Source organism: Benincasa hispida, chromosome 1 (genome assembly GCF_027475165.1).
Source record: "Benincasa hispida cultivar pf3 chromosome 1, pf3_genome.v1.1, whole genome shotgun sequence".
In the NCBI taxonomy this organism is placed as follows: Eukaryota; Viridiplantae; Streptophyta; class Magnoliopsida; order Cucurbitales; family Cucurbitaceae; genus Benincasa; species Benincasa hispida.
Window position 1 is genome coordinate 43356973 of NC_143478.1, and position 16465 is coordinate 43373437.

General features: G+C 34.5%; 1 protein-coding gene across 2 annotated transcripts; it reads left to right on the plus strand.

Annotated features, from left to right (window-relative positions):
- Positions 1–310: 310 nt before the first annotated feature.
- LOC120086652 (acetyl-coenzyme A synthetase, chloroplastic/glyoxysomal) lies at positions 311–15617 on the plus strand. Of its 2 annotated transcripts, XM_039043398.2 has the most exons (19): positions 409–716; positions 865–1087; positions 1209–1355; positions 1459–1614; positions 1756–1878; positions 1980–2148; positions 2576–2658; positions 3046–3147; positions 3218–3306; positions 3394–3484; positions 4478–4591; positions 7085–7161; positions 7312–7390; positions 12094–12162; positions 12278–12453; positions 12584–12640; positions 13686–13776; positions 13925–14023; positions 15166–15617. In XM_039043398.2, the coding sequence occupies exons 2-19, from the start codon at positions 923–925 to the stop codon at positions 15349–15351; spliced, it is 2073 nt and encodes a 690-aa protein (XP_038899326.1). In that variant the 5' UTR covers positions 409–716; positions 865–922; the 3' UTR covers positions 15352–15617. The 2 variants fall into 2 exon arrangements, with proteins under 2 accessions (XP_038899318.1, XP_038899326.1); XM_039043390.2 differs by having other exon boundaries at positions 311–1087.
- Positions 15618–16465: the final 848 nt, after the last annotated feature.

A 16465-nucleotide genomic window follows, 5' to 3' on the forward strand; every position in this document is an offset into this window, starting at 1 on the left:
AAAAAAGTGAAGCTAAGGGGAGACTCCTATGCCTTTTTAGACCTATGGTAAATCTACTTGAAGAAAAACTTTAAAAAAGAAAAAAAAAGAACCAGGATTTAGAGTTAGAAAAATTCAAAAAAAGTAGAAAATAGTAAAAAAAAAAAAAAAGAAAAAAAAAAGGAAAAAAGAATTTAGAATTGAAAAATTCGAAAACAGAAAATAGAAAAGAAACAAAAACGAAAAGAAAATGACAAGTAGGAGGGCCTCTCCCAATAATTCTACGAAAGATATTTTGCTTTTTAAAAATTTGGATAATTCTACCGACGACAGACAACAGATATTTTGCTTCTTAATTTTTGCATAGGAGAAAATAAGAAATTCGAGCAAATATATATATATATATATATATATATATATATTTTAGTTAAAAAGATTTATTTGGATTCGCCATATCTATATTATTCCCAGGTAAATAGATGAATTCAACAGACAAGCTTGGTTGAGATCCAGAAGAATTAAAGAACCCCACAGCTACCAATTCTAATTTTAATAATATTACTAAAAATATTTTCAAATAAAGAGCTTACCAAACTTTAGAATGTTGAATCCTCCTATTGTAATTTCTTCTTGTAACGCCGCCCGTCCATTTCCGGCGTCGTCCATTCCCGGAATTCTATTCCCTTCCGCCGCCGCTGCCATTAAATCCGATAATCCCAATCCCAATCTCCGTAACTGTAAGGAGCGTCACATCAATAGTTTTCATAACTATCTTTACTTTAATATTACATCTACTGCTACTTCTTCTTCTTGTCTCCTCCGCCCTCCTTCTGCGGGATCTTTCCTCTCCTCATCCCTCTCCGGCTTTTCTTCCTCGCTTAACAGAACCAGGGGCGGCGACGGCGACGGCGACGGCGACGGCCGGCGGGATAAGAACTTGTCCATGGGTGGTTTCACGGATGTAGCCGCGTTGGATTCATCGGCTGCTCGAAAGATACCTCGACTGAATGCTGCCGTCCTCGGGGAGTCTCTTGCTACCGAAGATGATCAGCTCATTTTATCTAGCGATCAATTCTCTTCCAACGCTCATATTTCTTCCTACCATCAGGTCTGCTCTCTCTTCACGTATTTATTTCAAATCTGGTTTGGATTGGATTGATGATCATCTCGTTTTCAAATTTGGATTGATGATCATCTCGTTTTCAAATTCTATTATGTTTCTTAATCAGTATTTGGAGATGTACAAAAGGTCCATTGAAGATCCTGCTGGATTTTGGTCCGACATTGCGTCTTCCGAGTTCTTCTGGAAACAGAAATGGGATCAGCAAGTCTATTCTGAAAATCTTGATGTCCGAAAAGGAGAAATCAAGATAGAGGTGAGACTAAGTTCTGATGATCTTTCCTTGCTATCTTTATCATTGAATCTAAAAGATCACTCATATTACTTTCTTTTTTTAATAATTTCTCCATTCCGAGCAGTGGTTTAAAGGCGGAATTACCAACATTTGTTATAACTGCCTTGATAGAAATATTGAGGCTGGACTTGGGGACAAGGTTGCTATTTACTGGGAAGGAAATGAGCCTGGTTTTGATGGCACCTTAACTTACATTGAGCTTCTACACAAAGTTTGTCAGGTTGTTGCACCTTCTTAAATATATTCTATGTTTTTGTTTCACTACTTCTTCCCGTAAGCTGTATTAGATTTCTGAAGCAGAACAAACCCAGACATTTTTTGGCTGCTTTGGTCTGACTTTGACCTTATCCTTCTGTCAAAGCTAGCAAACTTCCTGAAAGATAATGGGGTCAGAAAAGGTGATGCTGTTGTAATTTATATGCCCATGCTAATGGAGCTTCCTATTGCCATGCTTGCTTGTGCTCGAATTGGTGCTGTTCATTCGGTATCGATCAACTTTACTCCTTGTCTTTCTACCTGGAATTTTCTTTAATTATCAAGTCTATCGATTGCTTTTAATTTATATGTGGAAGTTTATTCTTTCAGGTTGTTTTTGCGGGGTTTTCTTCAGAATCTCTCGCTCAAAGAATCATAGATTGCAAACCAAAAATTGTGATTACTTGCAATGCTGTTAAACGGGGTTCTAAAGTTATCTACCTTAAAGACATCATAGATGCTGCTCTCATAGAATCAGCACAAAATGCAGTCTCTGTAGGTGGGGAACTTTTGAAGTTGATTTTTGTTATTATAACTATTTTTTCTATACGTGTTTATTTGGTGTTTAAGAACCTTACTTCGCAATGGCACTCTATTGGAATTTTAATTTCCTTCTCGTAATCCTATCAAAAAAAAGAAAAAAAAAGAAAAAAATCCCTGTTCGTATTCAGCTTTCTTATGTAGGCATTAGGTCCACTCTTAGGTACTAGGAAGTTTGAAGCAAGTAATAGCAAATAACACTTTTTTCCCTTATTCTGTAAAGAACTTTACTGCTATTATTAAATCAATTTAAGAAAAAAGGGTTGTGAAAATATCCTGAATAATACTTATTGTAATAGTTGTATATCTGCTTAGATAATCTTGCTATTCTGCATTTTTCCTCTCTTGCTTTAAACCTTCTTTGATCTCTTCGGCTCCTCCTGTAGCAACATGCCTTACCTATGAGAATAAGTCAGCGCTAAAGAGAGAATCTACTAAATGGAAGGAAGGGAGGGATATATGGTGGCAGGTTTGTATATCCTACCTCATGCTAATGAATTTTCATTAAATATTAAATGCTAACTTGTGTTCAAGCCTCTTGCTTTCTGCTGATATATGTATTTGCTGCATGCCATCAACATAGATATACAAGTGTATTTTTCTCTCAATGGTCTTTGTACCACATAAGATACGAAACACCATCTCATAAGATAATGAATCTTGAAAAGAAATGTATATTTTGTCCTATATACATTTTTTGAGATATTAAGGGAATTTCTTTTTAGGTATGTAATACATGAATTTCACACGTTTCTTTACAAGACCTGTAAATTTGTATTTTATATTTTTGGTTTGCAACATTGAAACTATTTTTGTAGAGATGTTAAAGATAGGTTTTGGTTTGTAATATATTCAGGATGTTGTGCCTACATATCCAACCACATGTACGGTGGAGTGGGTTGACGCAGAGTATCCACTTTTCCTGCTTTATACTAGTGGGAGTACTGGAAAGCCAAAGGTAAACATTTTCCATCATTTAGTGTTCCCTTTCTACTTTCCACTGGAAAAATTAAATATAAGTTTTGTAGGGTGTTCTTCATACAACTGGAGGATACATGGTATATACTGCAACAACATTCAAGTATGCATTTGATTACAAACCATCTGACGTGTACTGGTATTGTCAAAACTAAGATCAGCCTTAACCTCCTCCAACGTACATCTATGTTTATGTTTTCACGAAGTATCCTGCCTTTGATTTTAGGTGTACAGCTGACTGTGGTTGGATCACTGGGCACAGCTATGTCACATACGGGCCTTTGCTCAATGGAGCTAGTGTTATTGTCTTTGAAGGGGTAAAAGATCGACAATTTCAATATTCTTTGGCCTTTGATATTTTAAAAGAGAAAATTCCGTCTGTTTAATTTACAAAGTAGTTTTTTTTTTCCCTCTTGTTTGTTTGTTCATCTGGAGTAATTAATAAATGCTTGGAGACCTTTGATCTTGACTGGGTCTTTCTGATGGATGTTGATATTTGAAGACCTACTGATTTAGTTTATAAGGGACTTGAGATGTAAAAACCAAAGAAACTATTAGCACGATCTATCATGATCTCTATTGTTGTAGTTCTATGGTAACTTAAAGAGAAGAAATTAAGGAGTTTTGAAGATAAGATAGGAAATGAACTATTGGATAGTATATATTCTACAGGCTTTTTGTGGTACTTGTAAAATTGTTTAATACTTGTCCTTTAAATAATTGGATAATGTTCTTTTGCAAAGGTAACGACAATTGGATATTGTGTGTATATATATGTATGTGCATAAGTATGTCTGCATTTAAAGGGCCTTAGTTAGGACAAGTATGTTCTAATGAAAATATTGATGATGATAATTGATAACAAATGAAGAATAATTTTCATCTGCATTCATGCATTATAAATGCATGTGGATTGAATATTAATATTAGAAAATATATGTTCTGTGAAATAGAAACTCAAGATGTTATGTGGGTTCCCAGAGAAACACAACTTGTTTAATTCAGTAAATGATGCACACCAATATTATGAGCAGAATGTAAGACAACCTTGTTCATTTCAGAACCTTTCTAGGCTAGGGTTTGGTTTCATAGTGGGACTTTGGGAAAGTACTGTTTATTTCTTTTTTTTCCCAGAATTTTATGAAGGCTCAGTTTCACTAGGAATGTTAAGAGTTAACGAGTCAGTATATTTAATAAGCAACATTCATCTAGTTTGTATGCTTGTTTCTACTTACTCGCATTACATATATTCTGTGTGTGCCTAAAAAAAAATCTGAAGTCTTAACAAAAAACTGTCTTTCCCATTGCAGGCTCCAAATTATCCTGATCCTGGACGCTGTTGGGACATAGTTGATAAGTATAAGGTGACAATATTCTATACTGCTCCAACATTGGTACGGTCCCTCATGCGTGAAGGGAATGAGGTACGTCATGAATCTAATATTATATTCTATATGTCGGTGGAACCAATTTAAAATCTGGTTGCTACTACAAGATAATAATATGGTTGTATGACATTCTAACATCTAACTTGTGATATTGTGGAGGTGTTTAATCTTCCTCATTTGCAAGACATTTTGGAAGATAAAAAATTTGAAAGAACTTTTGAAAATATAACCAAAAGATTGATGAAAATATAGCCAAAATATAATGAAAAGATTGATGAAAATATAGCCAAAATATAACCAAAAGATTTGTACACCACCAAGTGATTTCGCTTCTAAAGGGTGGAGTATTCTTCTTAATACTTTTGGGTTGGTTAGCTGCCTCCCTAAGAAGATCGATGACTGAATGATGGATGGTCTAAATGGTAGAAGCTTTCATGGAAAAGGAAAAACCCTTTGAAGTTGTGCTTCCCGGGTGCTTTTATGGTATCTTTGGATAGAAAGGAATGTAGGACGTTTGAAGATAAGTTTACTGCTTTTGATTCTTTTTGGGCTCTTGTTCAACATATAGCCTCTTGGTGGTGTACAAATTACAAAAAGTTATTTTGTAACCACTGCCTTCTTATGATAATTAACAATTGGGAGGCTCTTCTTGTATAATCAACCCCTGCTCATAGGTTGTCCTTTTGAGTCTTTGAGTAATATATTCCTTTGTTTCTTATCAAAATAATAATATTACTGATAATAATAACCAGCTTGAACATTACTCAACTAGTTTAGCCATATACTCTCGACCTAGGAATCAATAGTCATAGGTTTGAATCTCTAATTCCATATAGTGTTGAACTAAAAAAGAAAAAGAACTTGTGAAAATATACATGTGCGAAAGGAGATGTGAGTAAATATTTGTCTTAATGCATTTCCATAGTCTTTGAACACAGAGTTGGGTTATTTTTTTCATCTTACGCCTTTTCTTTCCAAATAAGTGGAGAGCTTTTATGATGACTAAGCTTTGACCTAATATAATTTCTTTATCTAGGACTAGGCCCCTTCTCCTTGAAGTTCTTTCTTTTCTATACAAGTATATCTTGCAATTTTATTTTATTCTTTTTTTATTTTTTAACTTTTATCCTTAATTAGTTCATTACATAAGACCTCTCCGATAAGGAGGGAGGTATAGGCATAAAGCTATAAAGATGGACCTCTCTGAAGCTAGTTGACTGAAGATTAAAAGATACTTCTGGATGGAGTTTATTTTTTAGCTTCTGGCTCTTAGTGATGAAATAGTTCTGTAGTATTTCTTTATCTTTTTTATGTTGACAATTGGATTGTTCTGATCTCCCTTGCTTTTGTTCTAGGGTTTGGAAGCCTACTAGTGGTGTTGAAACCAGCCTTATCAAGCACTTCTCTCTAGTTTTTTAGTTTTTCCACTGAAAATTCGTCAATTTTTTACTCTCTCCAAGTAGATTTCCCATAGAGCTTTTTATAGTATGTTTTATCTTAAAATTAGGAGTAATCGTTTTAAATGACAAAACTACTGGAAATATTTTTAAACATAACAAAATGTCACTGTCTATTAGTGATAGACTATAGATAGTAGTTGGACAAAATACGTATCACATTATCACAGCTTAAAAAGGCATTTAGGCCATGTTTATCCTAGGAGAAACATAATAAATCAATGATAATCTGAAAAATGAGCCCCATTTGATAACATTTGGTGTCGTTTACTTGTGTTTTGTGTACCCATACTGACATCTAGGGTCCACTTCCAAATCTGTCAAAAAAAAAAAAAAAAAAAATGCAAACAGAATGACGAGCAGAGGGTGCTCAATCCAATTGTATTTGAAAATTACGCCGATATAATTACCATTACGGTTACCGTTACTGTTATTGTTATAGCATGAGATTATGAATTTATCATATTTACTATCACATTTACTATTATCATTACCAGTTGATCCTAAACGGTAACAGTATCATAAACAGTAAATGTGACAGATTCATAATTCTAAGTAAACATAATCAAAAGCAATCCAATTATGTTTGCGATTGTGGCCATTACGATTGATCTATCAATGGAATCCTATTATGACTACACCAATTTTCATTATGGATTGGTAAATGTGGCCCCTTAATGAAATAAGGATGATAAGAATAAGACTTTGAATCCCCGTTAATAAATTGGGCTTTTTTCTGAAGCATTGCCACTCGGTTTGAGATATACAACTGCGAATCCAGTTGCTGCCAGTCAGATTTGGGGAATATTAGGACATTTCAGTCACCAATCTGAAACCATATCAATTCCCTTTCCTAATTCATTTTATCTTGCTTTTAGTACAATAATCATTTTTGTCTTCTGAGTTTATCTTCGTATATTAGTTATCACTTGTCATAACGGTTGAGTTTCATTGATAAAACCTTGGTCCAGAGTTTATATCCTATTCCATTGTGAATGAGACTTTGCCTCATGATCTTCATTAGATATTTATGAAAATGGTATGCTGACTTCAAATTTTTCTCTTCCTGCAGCATGTCACTCGCTACTTGAGAAAATCCTTACGAGTTCTTGGAAGTGTGGGCGAGCCCATCAATCCCAGTGCATGGAGGTCTGAATATTTACGATGTTATCTCAATATTTTAGGCTTGTTCCAAAAAAAAAGAAAAGAAAAAGAAAAAGGAAAAACGAATTATCAGCTGAAGGCTCAGCTTCCTTTTGATTATAAGATGTATGTAAAAGGCATATTGATTTCTTGTAGGTGGTTCTACAACGTGGTTGGAGAGTCGCGGTGTCCTATATCAGACACTTGGTGGCAAACTGAAACTGGTGGCTTCATGGTATATTTTCTTTCAATAACAAACAACTTCATGGTATTATTTTCTGATAAGCCTCTTGATGAAAATTGGCTCCATGGTATTTTGGTTTCATTTATTTTCCATATGGAATGAAGAGGAGAAAAGGCATTTCCTATAGAGCCATTTTACCCATGTTTGTTACCTGAGTGTTAACTTTTTAATAACCGGTTAATAATTATTCATGGATAAAAGTAACGAGCCGAGTTACTACCAGAAGTCAATAATTACTTTTCATTAATAGTTAATTATGAAAAATTAATATTTTATCTCAGTTTCAAATATTTATATTACATTTAATTAATTAGTCAATTAAGAAATCTATTATATTAAATAATAGGACTTCAAATCAACTAATAAAACATTTAATTTGAGAGAGAGAAATTATTTGAAAATGAAGGAATATAAAAAACGATGGGCATCCTCGAGGTGGCAAGGAAACTTACATTAACATACTCCAATTGACATCAATTACAAAAAATACTTATTAAAAAAAGGTTCACAAAGAGAACTCCATTTGGAGGTGAGGCCAATCATCTTTTCCCAATATAAATAGTTTTCCACGAAACCATTCTTAAAAGTTCTATTTCTTTCCAGCCAAGGTTTTCAAAGAAAGGGCATTAATCACATTACTCCAAAGAACTTTCTTCTTATCACATTACTCCAAAGAACTTTCTTCTTTCTTTTGAAAGGATTTCCATACAAAATCTAAGCGAGTCTTTTTGATTGATCCTGGGAAACACCATTTAATTCTAAAGATGTTTAGGATGGTTGCACACCATTTCAACAAAGTCACACTTGGACAACAAGTGGTTTTGAGTTTCACCCTCGATACTTTTTTTTTTTGGGGGGGGGTGGTGTGGTGGGAGGTTAAAAACAATTGAGAAAAAAACTGAAGTAATATAAGGGCATATAAAAGAAACAAGCCCACTAAAATCTCTCTAAATAAAGGATTTCCAATTAAGTAAGATGCTACCTAGAGAATAATTAAACCAAGGACCAAACATCATTATAGTTCCTTTCAAAACCTCTAAACACTATTTTTTCCTCTCCCATCGAATATCCCACAACAAAGCAGACACCCAGGAAAACCATAAGAAATAGATATTCTCTTTGAAAGACGGATAGAGGAGGAACTTCTCAATCATCTCCTAGATATCTTTCTGGCGAGCTAATTCAAAATCAAGCTCTTGAAAGAAACTATCCGTTAAGTACCTTAGCCACCGGGAGAAAAAGGAATGGAGATAAAGGCTTTATTTGATTTGTTTACTTGGCCTTCCATCAAAAGAAAAAGAAAAGAAAAGGATAAACTTACCACCTTTGAACCCCTCCCCTCTTCCCTCTTCCACCCTTTTTGCGTTTGCCACCCATCCTCTGGTTCTTCTTCGGCCAATGCTGTCTCCGACCTTCGACCGTCTTTGGCCTTCTCCCTTGTTACCATTGTAAGATAACCCCGTTCCCCACCGCCCGCCCCCCCCCCCCATCTTCTCTCCTCTCGAAACCCTAGTTGCTTTTCCGTTCTACACCCTCTCTATTGGTTCTCCTCCTCACGAATTCTCCTTTGAAAATCCTACCTTCGTTCATCACCCTAGCCGCTTTGCCCGGTACCTCACCCTACCAAGTTCATCTCCCAAACCTTTGCTGTCCATCTTAGACTTCTCCACCATCTAACTTCAGTTTTTACCTCAACTCTTTCAGCCTTTTTGGTCGTGCCTCTGGTCATCGGTTTGGAATCCATAGTGTTTCTTCTACACTAAAGATGTCTTTGAACACTTTGGAAGCGATGAGTTGTATTCGGAATGCTTATTTTTGGATAAAGTTGTGAGAGGAACTTGTTTTCTATTGAGAATTCAAGTAATAATTAGAAGATTTACCTTTCAATCTCTCATTTGCGTTGGTTTGAACTATCTTTGGTAGAGTTAATACAAGATCCGGTTCATGTGTTCTTCTCCAAAAAAGATCGGGATGACTTTGGTTTCATTCATTTGGCCAAGTTCAAATTGTTTAATGAAAGATTTTTCGAATGCACTGTTTCGCCGCCCATTGGGGGTAGGAAAAATCTACATTTTGCAGCTGGTTTCTTGAAGAAAGGTTGGATAGTTTTCTGGGAATGATTAGAGACTTTTTGGGTAAAGCAGAGTCTTGTTTGTTGTCCTTCCCTCGGTTTGGTGTTGGTGAGCCTTTAGCTCCAACTCTCTCAGATGATTTGAAAGTGGCTAGAAACTTTCAAGTCATTTCTCAGCCATAGGACTCTGTTTCCTCTTATTGAGCCAGAAAAGATAAGGAAGTGTTGTCAATGAACTTCAACAATCTGTTTGTTGTTTCTCGTTTGTTTGCCTACTATTCTTGGCAAGATATTTGTCTTGCTTTGGAAGATTATTTTCAGTCTAAAATTTAATCAATACTTTCATGGCTGATAAGGCATTAATAAAACTTGATGATAGTTTTGCCGATGTGGTTTTCAAAGGAAAATGGTGAGAACTTGGACCATTGCATTTGAAGGTTGAAAATTGGTCTTACAAAGCACATTCACATCCGAAGTACATTGTGAATTATGGAGGTTGGCTGTCGATAAAAAATTTACCTTTTCCTTTTTGGACTCATCCTATTTTTGAAACCATTGGAGAAAACTTTAGAGGTCTGGTTAGTATTTCTTCTCAAACTCTGAATTTCTTGGATTGCTTTGAAGCTTGTATTGAAGTTAAAAAAAAATTTGTGTGGTTTTCTCCCAACTGAAATTGAAGTTAAAGATAAGACTAATGGTAATTTTCACCTTAGATTTGGTGATATTTATCCATTAGATCCTCCTAGTATCCTTCAAGGCAAGTTATTTTTTAAAGATTTTTCTAACTCTTTGGATATTGCAAGATTCATTGAAGTTAAGTGTGATGAAGAAGTGTTTGAGTTTTCTGATCCTGTTGAAGAGGGTGTTCCCATTCTATTAGACAAGAAAACTAGTTTTGCTCCAACTTCGAATGAGGCGGATCCGCTTCCTCTAAGAAGCCTTAATAGTCCTATGGAAAACGTAATTAATACTCCACAACATGTCAACTTAAAAAGCAGTAAAGAGGATTCGAACATAGAATGTTCTCCATTTTCTTATTATCCTCTTTCTTACAGTTGGACAAAAAAGAAGCCATCATTTGCAAAGGGAACATTTTGAGATCAATTCAGATGTCTTGGAGGAGTCATGTACACATCTACTATTGGTTGATTCACAACTGGCAGACAATCCACATCCTTTGCCTTATAGTTTGAACTTCAGCCAATCAATCATTAGAGTTCTAGGTTTAAATATTACTTTTATAAAAGGAGTTTATAACCATTGACCTCCTAAAGACAATCCTTCTGGTTATGATTTTGATGGAGACTTAGATGTTAGTTTAAGTAGTGAGGATATTTTGGATTCTTTAGCACAAGATGATTTTGTTGAGGAGACCACAGAGGTCTGCTTTGCGGATGGTTTTGATAATTTGTTTGAGAAGGGTGAAAATATTCAAGCAAAATTATCTCCCAAAATTCCTGCGAAGTTCTCCGATTTGATTGAAAAATGTGGTTTTCAGATGGAATCAATTCCTCCTCATTCTCCTTCAGTTAAATCATAACTTGGTGATTTTATCCAGGAATTGAAGTTTTTTTGTGGTTTTCTCGTGTCTATGAGCCTAAGCCTTATTGTTTTGTCCGTAGTTGTGTTCATCTCCTAGTAGTTGTATTCTTGGAAGCGACAGTTTAGAAGCTGGTTTGTTTTGTGGTTTGATTCTTGCACTTCCGGCCTTATTGGTCTTCTCTCATTGTTGGCTCATTGGAGTTTAGTTTATGTGCTCTCTAGTATTGCTTTCCTTTTTGGAGTTGGTTTGTTAGGTTTTAAGAGATTGCTTATTGATATATTCTCCTCTCTGTATCCTTTGTATCCTATTAGTCCTTTTTTCCTCCTTTTGTTTGTTCGCAATTTCTCTATTCTCTTGAAGGTTATTGTATCTTTGAGCATTAGACTTTTTTCATTTTGTTAATGAAAAGTTATGTTTCCTTTAACTTACAACCTTTGACTTGACTTCCATTTGAGCCAAAAAGTCTTTTGCTTCTGGACATTATCTTGGAAAAACCAATCAATTATGTTCTAACAATAGCTCGGTTCTGCCTAGCAGATACAAGTATGTGATATAATCAGAATAAGCACGTAATATATTGCATCAGCCTTCCACCTCTCTAAGTTAGAGGCTTGAGGACTTTCATTCAAGTTCGTAGTGGGCATCTTTCTACTGGAAAACTTAGGACCCTTTGGCTCATGGCTACGAAAACCTTGTACTGATGGTTCAAAGGAATACATATCTGGATGAAAGGATTGAGAGGGGTACATATATGCTTACAAATGCATTTTATAATATCATTAAGGCCTCTTTGGATAGAGAATTTTGTAACCATTCTCTTCAACTATTGTTAAAGGAGAATCTTTTTGTAATATTCATCAGCCTAATGCTTGTGGATCTCATGGTCTGTTTCAATGGAAAATTTCAACGGCGCTCATAATCAAAGTCTAGCTAGTTGTCTTTATCAAGCATGCCATAACTTTTTTCCTAAAATGTACAAAGTTCTTTCAATTGCAATTTTGTTCATTTCAAACAATTCTTGGGCACAGCTGATATTTCATTTTGTCTCCAAGGAGTAACTGTATTTTTTTTTTCTTGCAGATTACTCCATTACCAGGTGCATGGTCTCAGAAGCCGGGTTCTGCTACTTTTCCCTTTTTTGGAGTTCAGGTATGCAAAGATACTTGAGCAGCTTTTATAATAGACATTTTTCAACATTTTGTTCTTATATTTCCCACCACGAGTTATCATTCTTGCTTCATCAAACTTCTTGGCGCAAATGTAGCCCGTACTGGTGGATGAAAAAGGGAATGAGATTGAAGGTGAATGCAGTGGATATTTATGCTTGAAAAGCTCATGGCCTTCAGCATTTAGAACTCTGTACAATGATCAAGAAAGATACGAAACGACTTACTTCAAGCCATTCCCTGGCTATTACTTTAGCGGTGATGGCTGCACCAGGTAAATCAACATGCTTGATCTCATGTCTGTCATGGTGCCGATCAATGTATCCTATAGTTTGATATTGCTCATATTTAAGAATGAGTTCGTTCAAGATGATAATTATACTAAGTTGGGCTCTATCTTCAAGGGATAAGGATGGATACTACTGGCTTACTGGAAGAGTTGATGATGTTATAAATGTCAGGTTAGTTAGTGTTTCTCCTTTATGCTTCTATGATATGCATAAGGCATATAGTTACAAATATCTATATATCTGTGCTTCAAAAACTAATTTCGCGGTCAGTTAGCATTGTCTCTTCTGAAGGAAGCTGTATTTTGGGTCTGGATATTATTTTTTTGGGATTATTATTAATTTAATCCTTTTTCAAAACTTTTTTTCATAGATTTCCAAACTTTTGGATCTTTTTGTATATAAAATTGAATGGATTTTTTGGACTAGAATACTCTCGAGTGTGGTGGGTGGCTAGATAGAGAATGTGGCATTGGGAGAAATTTTCCATATTTATGAAGTCCCCTTAATGTTGGAGAGTGAAATGCATTTATTTGTTGATATTTTATTCCTTTAGTTTATTGGAGAGAGAATGCATTTAATGAAATTTTATTTTCTATTTACGTTGGTTTCACGTACTAATTTATTGGTTTTTTTATGGATTCCTGGTTATTTTAAATATATCTTAGAACATTTTGTTAGGTCTTTGGAAATATTCTAATCAATATGTGAAATATACTATAGTTTATAAATTAGAGATTGACTCAATGTTTGACATAAATTAATATAAACCAATATATGAAATATATCACAGTATATAAATCTCATATTGACTGATTGTTCGACGTAAATCTCAGTATATATCATAGATTTCATGTACATCACATTATATATATAATATATACCATTTAATTAGTCAGAAATCTCAACAATCAAAATTTGTTGGGAAGGTGGAGAGAACGAGAGATAGAGAGGAGGGATAGAGAGAGAATGAGTGGGAATTTTGAAAAAAAATTGGTTGAAATAAATCTTACACGTGAATCAAGGGAACTTTTGAGTTTGCTTTTTTAAAATATGTGTAGATCATTATTGATGGAGGACAAAAAGGTAATTGGATCCTAAGTTTTATGTAACTAAGAAGCTATTTAGACATTTTTTAAAATAATAGAAAGCTAGACAAAAATAAAATATAGGACCTATATTAAGGCATTGTGTTATTATCCCTATTTTTTTTTTGCAGTGGGCATCGTATTGGCACAGCAGAAGTGGAATCTGCCCTAGTTTCACATCCCCAATGTGCAGAAGCTGCTGTAGTTGGTGTTGAGCACGAGGTAGGTTAGCTGGTTTTAGTTTGTTAGTTTGTCGTATGAGCATTACTGAGGAAAGTAACCCTTGTGCTCGGTGCATTTGAAAATTTTGGATCCATATGGTACAAATGCTTGGGCCAGCATACATGATCATTTTATTCTGACGCTGCAGGTCAAAGGACAAGGCATTTATGCATTTGTGACTCTAGTGGATGGTGTTTCTTATAGCGAAGAGCTCCGGAAAAGCCTTATTATCACTGTTAGAAAGCAGGTCAGTCTTTTATTTCGACACATGTTCTTATGATAATGACATATTCCAAGATATTTCATACCATGGTGCTATAATTGTCTCTACTCTGTCATGATCCTCTGGAAATTCCAAAATATTCCTTATAAAAATTTGCGTGTTTTTTCTTCAATTGTACCACTTATTTTCATTTTTTTACGTTGTTATTACGCTAGTCAAGGATAAATGTGAAAGTATATGCTAGCAAACCTTAAAATAGCATGACAATGGTCCTCAAGAAACAGAGTACCTCTAAAGATGCTATAACCCTTTCATCTATATATATGTATAGATATATATTGTTTTTGTTTGGCTTTTTTTATGTTTCTCGGAGATTCAATAGTGAGGCTTGCCTTATAACAGCCCCAACCATGAGTATTGGTCCCCAAGAGGAGCTATAAACAATCTATTAAATGAATATGATGTTAATTTCTCAGGAAAGTCGAGCAAATGTTCTCTTATTTGAAAACGAACAAAAGGGCATATGAAAATCAACCCAGCAAAAGGAGCCAAAAAGCCCATAAAACCTAACTAGTGACCATAGGAAGTCATGAATTGTTGAAGTTTTGTTATTCTTTTTGGCAAATCTCTTTCAAGTTTCTTGTCGTTATTATACCCTTTTTGTTAACTAATTTGGCAAGCTTTTTGTTTTTTTGTTAGAGTTTAGGGAAAGGGCTATAGTACTCTACTTCTGGTCGATATTATACCCTTTCCCTTTTGTACTTACAGTTACAGGTTACTTTTGGATTTTTAAATTTTTTGTTCTCTCTATAGTACTACTTTTAATCCCTTATAGTTCCTTTTGGTCCTTGAATTTTGAATCTTAACCATTTACATTAATATATTCTTTATTGTATATACTTAGTGGTGTCTTTTCTGAAGACCTCTTGTTTTCTCCTTTCTTTTGTATTGTTTTTATTCGCATCTAATCTTTCTCCACTTTGGAATAGTAAAAAAAAGGAAGATTTTAGAAACCTTCCCAAGGAAAGTTTTAACACAAATATGAATGAGAATGCAAAGTAACAGTCACTGGGTTCTTGCCTCTTCTTTTCTGTACAGACAGACTTAAAAAATGTGCAGTTGTATGATGATATCTGTTCTGAGATTAAATGTTGCACAACTTTCAGATAGGGGCTTTTGCAGCACCTGACAAAATCCATTGGGCACCTGGACTTCCAAAAACAAGGAGTGGAAAAATAATGAGGAGGATTCTAAGGAAAATTGCCTCTAAGCAGTTGGAGGAACTTGGAGATATTAGCACGCTTGCAGATCCCGGTGTGGTCGATCAACTCATCGAGCTTGCTGATTGCTGAAGGTGAGAACTGTATCAAGTGGGACGAGTTTGAGAGGTTTTAAGCAAATTTAGAGTTTGTTGGCAATTGAGTGAGAGCATGTGTTGAGAACTAGATGTTAAACATTTATTTCTGACTTGCCCTGAGCAGAACCATTTCGTTGTGTGCTGGGCAAGTCCACAAAGTTCTTAAATAAGGTTGAATCCCTCCCACCCATTTTTATAATGGTCTGTTTGAAATTACTTAAAAAGAAAAAAATATTTTCAAAAAGTTCATTTTCATTTAAACACTTTTGATAAAACCTCCTTTAAGGCGTTTGGCAATTCTTTTTTAATTTTTATGTATTGTTCGATTTGTTATATACTAAAAATGTTTCTATTAATTTTAAATTATCATAAACGAATTTACTAGTAGCGGTGGTAGTCAGAGTTGGTCGTTGGTCATTGGTTGTTGGAAGAGGTGGTTGGATGTTGGCCGGTGGAGGTCGCGGGAGTTGATGGTTGGTGGTGATTGTCGGAGGTGATGGCTGGAGTTTCTCATACAAATTAGGGAGATTAATCTTGTTAAACACTCCAAATTCATTTTTCTAGAAGTTGGTTTTAAGTGTTTATCTTAAATGAACTTATTTTATAAACTCATTTTTTAGAAATCCATTTTAGGTAGTTGCCAAACACATGAATTTTGTTTCAAAACAACTTATTTTTAATTTAATCATTAGAAAATGTATTCCAAACATATTCTAAATCTCATTTACACTATCAAAAGCCACGACTTGATCCCATGAAGATACTTGTAGAGGTTTCCTTTTTACTTGATGCCTCAATCAGTGCGTATTTGGAGTGATTTTGAAATTAAAATCACTTGAATTAGGTTCAAAATTACTTTTTGAACAAGCTTTAATCACTCAAAATTAATTTTATATTTAATTTTACATAGTTAAATTTAACTTTTGTATCATCCAAATTGATTTTGAATTATTAAAAATATATTTTAGAGTGATTCAAAAAATGAAAAAAAAAACGTGATTTAACCATTTTAGAATTACTTTCATACGTATAGTGACTACTCTCGAAATGGAAAGTTCTACAGTATATTATTAATGTATTTCACATTAAGAGTGTCAACTATAGTTTAT

What these genes read in the sequence shown, in the direction of transcription:
- LOC120086652 (XM_039043390.2), top strand. Translation starts at nt 581, where the DNA reads ATGTTGAATCCTCCTATTGTAATTTCTTCTTGTAACGCCGCCCGTCCA. An exon ending in ATCAATCCCAGTGCATGGAG is followed by an intron (nt 7,162 to 7,311) that starts GTCTGAATATTT and finishes GATTTCTTGTAG; the next exon opens with GTGGTTCTACAACGTGGTTG. An exon ending in TAGTTGGTGTTGAGCACGAG is followed by an intron (nt 13,777 to 13,924) that starts GTAGGTTAGCTG and finishes CTGACGCTGCAG; the next exon opens with GTCAAAGGACAAGGCATTTA.